The 10,142-nt window shown below is 36.2% G+C and overlaps 1 protein-coding gene across 1 annotated transcript; it reads left to right on the top strand.

Annotated features, from left to right (window-relative positions):
* Positions 1–4,650: 4,650 nt before the first annotated feature.
* Positions 4,651–9,639, top strand: LOC109097358 (ubiquitin-like-conjugating enzyme ATG3). Its single transcript, XM_042757711.1, has 12 exons — positions 4,651–4,858; positions 5,646–5,687; positions 5,789–5,838; positions 6,639–6,709; positions 6,817–6,924; positions 7,032–7,081; positions 7,685–7,775; positions 7,874–7,908; positions 7,989–8,144; positions 8,277–8,404; positions 8,486–8,554; positions 9,213–9,639. Exons 1-12 carry the CDS (start codon positions 4,787–4,789, stop codon positions 9,292–9,294), a joined length of 954 nt encoding a protein of 317 aa, XP_042613645.1. The 5' UTR covers positions 4,651–4,786; the 3' UTR covers positions 9,295–9,639.
* The last annotated feature ends 503 nt before the right edge of the window (positions 9,640–10,142 follow it).

Genomic DNA, 10,142 nt, shown 5'->3' with positions numbered 1-10,142 from the left:
AAGTAGAGGGGAGCGTGCTTTTCCGGTGGCAGGGCCTTGTCTGTGGAACACCATGCCTCTAGAGATCAGAACGGCTCCCAACCTTTCTGTTTTTAAGTCTCTGGTCAAAACTTATCTATTCTCGTTAGCATATTGATTAATTTTCTTAGACTGTTCTTATTATTTTACATTTGTTTTATTGATTTATAATTAATCTTAGCTTAGTTGTTATCTATGTGCTTATGTGTGTTTTGCTGCTTTTATTTTTATATGCTTGTTCTGTAAAGCACTTTGGTCTGACTAGCGGCTGTTTAAATGTGCTATATAAATAAATGAACTTGAACTTGAACTTGAACATTAGTAATAAATGAACACTCTTTATTCTATTTTTTTCTATATTATTCTATATCACTATACAGTGCTGTGACAAGGTTTTTGCCCCCTTTCTGTTTTTGAATTGTTTTGCATATTTGTCACACTTAAAAGATTCAAATCATCAAACAAATTTTAATATTACACAAAGATAATGTAAGTTAATACAAAATGCAGTTTTTAAATTATGATTTTATTTATTAAGGGAAAAAAGCCGTCACAACCTACTTGGCCCTACGTGAAAAATTAATTGCCCCTTCCAGTTAAATCATGAAAGAACTGTGATTAACCACATTATTTTAGAAAGCTGAGTTAAATTTCACTAGCCACACCCAGGCCTGATAACTGCCAGACCTGTTGATTCAAGAAATCACTTAAATAGAAGCTGTCTGACAAAGTGAAGCATGCTTAAAGAGCAACCCATCATGCTGCGATCTAAAGAAATTCAAGAACAGATGAGAAACAAAACAGATGACATGTATCAGTCTGGAAAAGGTTATAAAGCCATTTCTAAAGCTTTGGGACTCCAGCAAACCACAGTCAGAGCCATTATCCACAAATGGAGAAAACTTGGAACAGTAGTGAACCTTCCCAGGAGAGGCCGGCCTACCGAAGTTATTCCAAGATCGCAATGCCGACTCGCCCAGGAGGTCATAAAAGAACCCAGAACAACATCCAAAGAACTGCAGGCCTCACTTGCCTCAATTAAGGTCAGTGTCCATGATTCAACAATAAGAAAGAGACTGGGCAAAAATGGCATCCATGGGAGAGTTCCAAGACGAAAGCCGCTACTGACAAAAAAGAACACAAAGGCTCGTCTCACATTTGCTAAAAAATATCTTGATTATCCCCAAGACTTGTGGGCAAATATTCTGTGGACTGATGAGACAAAAGATTAACTTTTTGGAAGGTGTGTGTCCCGTTCATCTGGCGTAAAACACAGCATTTTATAAAAAGAACATCATACCAACAGTCAATAATGGTGGAGGTAATGTGATGGTCTTGGGCTGCTTTGCAGCTTGAGGACCTGGGCGTCTTGCCATGATTGATGGAACCATGAATTCATCACTCTATCAGAAAATCCTGAAGGAGAATGTCAGGCCATCAGTTTGTGACCTCAAGCTCAAGCGCACTTGGGTTATGCAGCACAATGATATGATACAAAAAAGTAAGTCAAGTTCTGATTTGATTGGGTAAAGCAAAACGAAGGTTTTGGAGTGGCTAAGTCAAAGTCTGGACTTCAATCCGATTAAGATGCTGTGGCATGACCCTAAACAGTCCATTCATGCTCGAAAACCCTCCAATGTGGCTGAATTACAACAATTCTGCAAAGAAGAGTTGGGCAAAATTCCTTCACAGCGATGTGAAAGGCTTATTGCCAGTTATCACAAGCGCTTGATTGCAGTTGTAGCTGCAAAGAGTGGCACAACCAGTTATTAGATTTAGGGGGCAATTACTTTTCAACATAATGCCAGGCAGGTTTGGACTGCTTTATGTATTATCTTTGTGTAATATTAAAATTAGTTTGATCTGAATCATTCAACTGTGACAAATATGCAAAAAATTTAAAAAACAGGAAAAAAACACCTTTTCACACCACTGTATATTATTAACACTATATTTGTTCAAAATATAAAATTTTATTCCTATCATTTAGGTTTGGAACAACATGCAATTAAATAAATAATAACATAACAGCAAGCCTTTACAATATACAAAAACATTCGATCAAGTACTTTAAAAAACCTGTTTTAGTGTGTTTTCTAATGGTTTGTAGCTATCCGCACCATTCAAGCCTAAAAATCAAGGCAGTAGGAGCCAAACAACCAGACAACAAAGCAACCATTCATTAGTACTTCAGCTACAGGATGCAGAGTTTAACGTCTAGACTCCTGAATATAAAAATGATTTATAGAACAATAAGAGTTGTTGGGAAGTGTTTGGCTCATTGAGTTCCAAAGGTGAGTTTGCACGATACAAATGCGTTCTCTTTATAATACTCCTTACCTGTTAATGGCAATGGCTCCCAGTGTGAGCATGCTGGCAGAGCTGATGAGCAGATATAACAGTGCTGTGAAGTTACACCACACGACACCAAACAGCCATTCTCCGTTAAGAGAGCTGGCAACGACAAACGGCAGCACCAGTACTGACAACAGGAAGTTGGAGAGCGTCAGGCTGAAGACAAACTTATTGCTTGGGGTTAAGAGGTAGGGCTTCTGATAAAGGGTCAACACAATGAGCAGATTGCCCAGATTGACAAACAAGGCAATGGCTGATATGACAACAGACTCCACGACCCAGGCCCTGCTGTCTCTCACATCTGTGGCGTTCCCCAGTAAGGTTTCATTGCTGCTGGTGTTCAAGGTAAACACACTACATCATCCAAATGCAGACCAGAGATATGTTTGTAGAGGCAGTAGATCCATTGCTTGATCATCTCACAAAGACGTCTAAGAAAGTTTAAAAACAGAAATAGCTGGTTATGGCTGTTGAATTCCTCGTGTCATTAAAAAAAATTTTTTTTTCTTCTATGGAACACAGAGATATTTTGCAGAATGTCCGAGTAGCTCCTGTCCATTCAGTAAAACTGAATTGGGGAGTGAAGATGTCAATCTCAAAAATGAGATTAAAAACCACCATAAAAAGCAATTCTATGGCATGTGCATGCTTGCTTTATACTTACATTTTTCTTTCCCATTCTGTTCTGAATACCATTACATTTATAGGATTTGTTGTGGAGAGAATACAGGATGTAGAATAACTTTTAAAAAATGCTTAAAATAAATTTGCCTTTTTTTATTCAATTAATTGAAGAAGACATAATCAACAGAGATTCATTAATCAACCATTATTACAGTAGTTGCAGCCCTAATCCCAAGTATTCTGAAGCTTGGTTTATAAAACATGGCATATATATACATATATCATAAAACATGTCATATAGTACATGGGTTATATGAATTATTTTTATGATCAAGTTGTCCCAAGCAATAGGTCTGAAGTTTTTATTAAAACTAAACATCTTACAATTAAATTAAAGTGAATTGCATGCAACTCTTTAAAAACTTAAGTTAGATGTTAGAGATATTTAGTTTGATATAACATTCCTCTTCACGTTATTATTGATGTATTAAGCTCCAAACTGTAAAAACAATTCAAAAACCTTAAGTATAGTTTAGTTTAGTATAGAGAATGATCAAATAGTTTGTTAGGGATAATTTTAGCTAGATAAAACGATATCTAACAACTCTGATTTAACAAAGACCACTATCTAAATGCACCGTTCAATGTTAGTACGAAAAATATAGTTATTAGTTTAAAGACGGGTACTGACCAGCTCACCTCCTTGTTTTATTCACAGTTTATTCATCGCAATGGCAATGTGTGAGTCTGTGTGTGGTCTGTCTTACCAAGCAGTCTCTAACTAAACTGCACAGTTGCATTTCAAAAAGTTTAAAATCGTATGTATCACCGGAACTTCCGGTGAAATGGTTTTGTGATACAAGTTGCACGCACTTATCTATAATATAGAACAGTGGTTGCACGTTGTAGTTTACTTTTGACAAACTGTGTTCATAAAATACAGGTCACCGTCACACATGAAGGTGGTGTGGGTTTATATGTTGCAGACATAAAAAGAGTAGTGCGCGTTTAACTTTGATTTCCAAACTGTATTATTTCTGTTCTTTCGTTATTATGAAACTCGCTCCTGGACCACCAAACGATTAAAGATTGCCGCAGGTGACGTCACATATGCCACATGACTACGCTTGGCCAATAACTGACTTGCAAACTGTATTAAGTCCCGCCCTCTTTGTTTTGGGTCTAAAACCACGAGAAAATAATAAAGCCAGTAACTAAAAACACGCTTGTACAGAGGTCACTGGATCCATATTTTATTTGGTTCATGTTTGAGGGAATCGGTAATCACACCAAAATGTCGTCTCGTGTCCCTCACGATATGTGAAAACAAATGATTATATTTCATCATTATTTTTGAAGAGGATTATTTATTCGCATTAGGAAACGGTCGAAGAACATTTTTTTTTATTTTGTAAAATAAACAGATGTTAAAAACAGATTGCATTTCGATCTATACCGTTTATATTGTTTTTTCGTCTCAAAGTTTGTTAGACCAAAACTCTTCTCAAAGCTTTCTATATACATGAAATAAAACGTCTACAGAAATACAATAAATATATTGCAAGCTAAAACTGTACTATGTTTTTAAGCGTTTTGCTTGCAATGGCCAATGGGCGTGTCACGTAACATCGCGATATTTGGGATGCGGAAGTGTTTGTCAGGTGATTTAGGTCATGTGGTGTAGCCACATTAAACGTTCCTTAAACAGACTCTGTATGTAGTGTTAGTCAAGCATAATTCGTTTGAATCTCTGCGCGAATTAATCTATATCGGAGACAGTTCGTCCAGCATGCAGAACGTCATAAACTCTGTGAAAGGCACTGCTCTGGGAGTGGCGGAGTTTTTAACGCCAGTTTTGAAGGTAAGGCGAGGAGTATTAGCATGATTTGCGGTCTGTATCCAGTAGCTGCAGCAATAAACATGGGGTTCAGTAACAGTTTAAAATTTGAGCATTGACCTGTAGGCAGAAATTACTTAACCAATGCTATATTGATGTCATCAGAGATCAATCCCAGCATGCAATCTGTCAGAGGACCCAAAGTTCAGTGGAATCCACTGCTGACTGACTGATATTAGACAGAGAAAGTTTTGAATTGCATGGAATGTGAAATGCAATTTAGTTCAAGTCATACAAATGTCATGCTTTCTTCGTGGAGTGATGCACAAGATGCCACATCACTCAAAGTTTTGTCAAACGATAAACAGCAGTACTTGTTAACGGTGGAATTCTCATTAGATTCTCATTTAAAGTAAGAATTAGAGTGTTAGAACTAAAATGTATTTGATTTTTAACTTGCAATAACGGATGTACATTATTATGAATTACATTAAAGACATAATATTTACATGAATGCATGAACTGAGAAAATGAATGCAATGCATGTCGCTTTGGATAAAAGCGTCTGCAAAATGCATAAATGTAAATAAAAAGTGAATGCATTGCTACAGTTTACCATAACCCCATGACTGCTATAAATTCACACAACTTCGGTTTGGTGACAGATTTGAGCAAAAGGGGAAGGGATAGTTTGTCAGCTGGCATTTAAGGTGGCAGAGCTCTCTCACACCTGGGCCATCTTCATTGTTCAACCCTGATATAAAGACTAGTTAGAAAATATAAATTCTTTTCATGTGTCTCCCTTTTCCAGGAATCTAAATTTAAAGAAACTGGGGTTATAACTCCAGAGGAGGTGAGTGTGCGTTTTGATTTTGTTATGGTGTGAAATACTCAGTTTAGTAGGATATACACATACGATGATACAAGCACAACTATGTTTTGTGTTCTGTGCAGTTTGTTGCAGCTGGAGATCATCTGGTTCATCACTGCCCCACATGGAAATGGCAAGAACGCATGCACACACACACACACACACACACACACACATATGTGCAAACATTTTATAGCCTTCTATTGTTTCATATACTAGTTATAAATACTATAACCTATTCCAAACATAAAACATTTAGCATCTTTACATTAAAAAAAAAACAAACAAAAAAAACTTTTTATTTTGTATTTTATATTGGTTTTTGCAAATGATGTCTGCAAAGGGAGGTTTTGTGAGAATTGGCTTACTTCTGGGAGCAAATTTGTCCCCAAAATATGGCCTGGTAGGTACAGCTTGCACAAATTGCAAAAGAATATTGTACAGAGCCAATAAAAAGTTTGCAATATAATGTACTCCTCTCTTATTACTATAAATATTTTAGACATCTTACAGTAATTGTAAACTCTTCACAGCTTGGCCATTGGGGGGATGGGGCACAAGATCACTTAAAATGGTTTAAAATGAGACATAACAAGCATTAAACTAAGCTAAAACACATAAATCTCAATGTAAAGTGTTATATTTCCTAATTCATTTGTTCTCTCAATGAGCTTTTAGTTAAGCACCAGAATTCCCATTGTGTTGGAAAACCTTGATATGTGCAGGAATTTTAAAAGTGTAATTTCTAGATCTGGAAAAGTCTTGGAAATTGTTATTTGTAAGTAAAGAATACTATTAAAAACTATTTTTATTTTATTAAGATTGAAATTCACAGTGCTTTTAGTTTTTGGAAGGACTTCATATGAGCTTACTTTTTTTATGCACATACTCTTTTGTGGCTTTTTACAGTAAGAATGTTTTCTTTATTTTTAGGGCATCTGGAGAAGAAGCAAAGGTGAAGCCCTATCTGCCCAAAGACAAGCAGTTTCTATTAACCCGAAATGGTAAAGGAAGTGAAAACCTTAGTCAGTTTCTGAAATGTAGTATAAATCAGCTGTGTTGTGTGAAGCTGTGATGATTGTGCTCACAATATGGTTGTTTTGGGGCTCAGTTCCATGTTACAAGCGCTGTAAACAGATGGAGTACTCTGATGAGCTGGAGGCCATTATAGAAGAGGATGATGGAGATGGGGGATGGGTGGATACCTATCATAACTCTGGTATGAAACCGAATCTGAACAAATAGTATCAGGTGGTCGTTAAAAGCATGTTTTTGTCACGCTTAATTTCTGACAGATATTCTCATAGGCTCTTTTTGTGTTACTAGGTGTTACAGGGGTGACAGAAGCAGTTCGGGAAATCTCATTGGATAATAAGGTAGGCAGCATTGTGTTGACTGCTTCAAGAATGGAATGATGAATTGGTTGAAAGTTGTTAAAAAAAGAGTTCACCCATAAATGAAAATGTACTCGCCCTTAGGGTTTTTTAGGGTGAGTTTGTTTCTTCATTGGAACAGATTAGGGGAAGTTTAGCATTACATCACTTGCTCCCCAATGGATCCTCTGCAGTGAATGGGTGCCGTGAGATTGACAGTGTGTTTGAAAGAAACCGTTCATCATTAAGACACCTTTATCTCTGGAGAAAAATATGCACAGATCAAGCACTCTTTACAAGAGAAAAAACTAATATGTTGGTGGATTTTGATGTGAGAGGACAACGGGGGATGGACTTTTCACTGAAGGATTATTTGTGGATTATTGTGATGTTTTTAATCAGCAGTTTGGACTCTTATTCTGACGGCACCCATTCACTGCAGAGGATCCATTGGTGGGCAAGTGATGTAATGCTAACTTTCTCCACATCTGTTGTGCATCTACATCTTGGATGCCCTGAGGATGAGTAAATGTCCAGTTTTGGGTGAAGTATTCTTTTAATCATATTGTGTGTATATAAATATATATTGTTTTATATGCATGTGAAGACAATATGAATATGAACGTGCAGACGGGTGCAAGTGGAAATGGTGATGAAGATGATGATGATGATGAAGGAGAGGCAGCAGACATGGAAGGTAGCTCTGAATGTTTGTTTTAGTTTTCATGATGCATTATCAGTCAGTAATAAGAGTCATAACTGGTAAATGGTTATTGTGTATTCTGTATATTGCAGAATATGAAGAAAAGGGACTTTTGGAGACAGATGAAGTAAGAAATTATGCTCAACACAAGTTTTTCAACAACAGGATTTGCTTTGGAAAAATTGTTCTTTTAAATGTTTTGTCTAGGCCACACTTGACACGAGTAAAATGGCTGATTTAAGTAAAACCAAGGCTGAGGCGGGAGGGGAAGATGCCATTCTACAGACAAGAACTTACGATCTTTACATCACATATGATAAATATTACCAGACCCCAAGACTGTGGCTGTTTGGATATGATGAGGTGATTTTGCTTTATTATTTTTTGACGTGAAGGCAACATGATATGATTGTGGCCATATCTTTCCTGCAATTCTCCCATCACTTAAATCAAACACATTTTGTTTAAATTTTGCATGTTGTGCTTTATTTTCAGGACAGACAGCCTCTAACGGTGGATCAGATGTATGAAGACATCAGCCAGGATCATGTTAAAAAGACGGTCACCATTGAGAATCACCCCCACCTGCCCCCACCTGCCATGTGCTCTGTGCATCCATGCAGGTAACTACAAACTTTACATGCATTTACCTCTCATTTACAGCCAGTCAACTAAAAAGCTGCTCTCTTGGTTTTATTTGTCAGACATGCAGAGGTAATGAAAAAGATTATTGAGACCGTGGCGGAAGGAGGAGGAGAACTTGGGGTCCATATGTATCCTTTCTTTAAAAAAATAAAATGGGTTGTAGTACAGTATTGTTCAAGTCTAAGGTCGGTAAGATTTTTTTTTTTTTAAGTTTAATTTTAAGAAATCTAATGCTCACACAAGCTGCATTTATTTGATCAAATAATATCGTAAAAACAGTAATATTGTGAAATATTATTTCAATTTAAAATAAATGCTTTCTATTTGTGTATATATATTAAAATAGGCTTTATTCCTGTGATGCAAAGCTGAATTTTCAGCATCATTACTCCAGTCTTCAGTGTCACATGACCCTTCAGAAATCATTTTCATATGCTGATTTTGAAACATTCCTTATATGTGTGTTAAACAAAATTTTTAAATGAAAATTAACGAAATTCTTTAATGTTATTGGCTACTGGCGTACCCTGCATCCCGGGAGGTTTTTCTAACTCTAGTGAAGAATTTCCCATTTATGCTGGACACTTTTTGTTCAAAAGGATTTTAAAATCATAAGAAACATAAATTCAAAAAAGTATGCCTAGTAGTATGCTTAAACTACGAGCAGCTTGTAGATTTATTCTTGATGTTTATGTTCTAATGAACAAATGTTTATGTTGGCTCATGACTCATGAGTAACTTTTTTTTTTTTAAACACACATTTTCCCTTAACCTTCATAACTTTAGGTATCTTCTGATTTTCCTGAAATTTGTGCAAGCTGTCATTCCTACAATAGAATATGATTACACAAGGCATTTCACCATGTAACTCACCGTTACCACCACAACTATGACAACAAGTATTGTTACTGCGTTGAGGAAGCAGAGACAATATAAAACTCAAAAGAGACACTGTCCTGAAAAGATGGTGGGAATGTTCTATGAATTGCCTGGGAAGAGATTTGCGAAGTCTGATGATGGTTAGCCACACACATTTAAATTCAGTTTTTCCAACTGTTCTTCAGCTTAATCTCTGTATTAGCCACTTGCTCTAAATGCTGTCCTGAAGATAAAAGTGTTTTATTTTATATTTACGTTTACAAAAAAAAACAATGCGTCATATAACAAGCCATTATCTTGTTTTAATGGCAAATAATAAATGGCTGTCAAAATATGTGGGTGTTATTTGTATGATCAGAATCATTTTGTGAGTGTGAGTTTTGTGTGGTGTTGGACATGTCTACTTACTGTACATGCCAGCTTGTCTTAAAGGGATAGATCACCTTCAGTTGCTGGTCCCCACTGACCTACGTAGTGGGGGAATAATTTTTTTTTTTTTTTTTTTTTTTTTTTCTTCTCCATAGTATGGAAGTCAATGGGTACCAGCAACCGAAGGTGAACTATTCCTTTAACACATTGTTCTTTGAATGTTGGAATCACTGTCTTGAATCCAGACCATTGTTGTGGTAAACTGTATTCACAATCCAAAAGCTTTAGAATTGATACATACTACAATTACTGTATGTGTGGATTTTAACATATTGTCGACTTGGTATACAAGAGGAAGAGAAGATGGAAAGGAATTGAATTTGAACCTGCTGAAAAAGCTTATTGTGTGTTTTCTGTCCTGATGGTCCATAGATAAACATATAAATTTATATCATGAATATAAGTATG

This window comes from Cyprinus carpio, chromosome A6 (assembly GCF_018340385.1).
Source record: "Cyprinus carpio isolate SPL01 chromosome A6, ASM1834038v1, whole genome shotgun sequence".
In the NCBI taxonomy this organism is placed as follows: Eukaryota; Metazoa; Chordata; class Actinopteri; order Cypriniformes; family Cyprinidae; genus Cyprinus; species Cyprinus carpio.
The sequence above is the reverse complement of the archived record's forward strand: the minus strand, read 5'-3'. Positions and strand labels throughout refer to the sequence as shown.

Bases quoted from the DNA above. Each gene is read 5' to 3' on its own strand.
- LOC109097358 (XM_042757711.1), top strand. From the start codon at position 4,787: ATGCAGAACGTCATAAACTCTGTGAAAGGCACTGCTCTGGGAGTGGCG. The intron at 7,909-7,988 runs GTAAGAAATTAT...TGTTTTGTCTAG, and splicing joins GACTTTTGGAGACAGATGAA to GCCACACTTGACACGAGTAA. The intron at 8,145-8,276 runs GTGATTTTGCTT...CTTTATTTTCAG, and splicing joins GGCTGTTTGGATATGATGAG to GACAGACAGCCTCTAACGGT.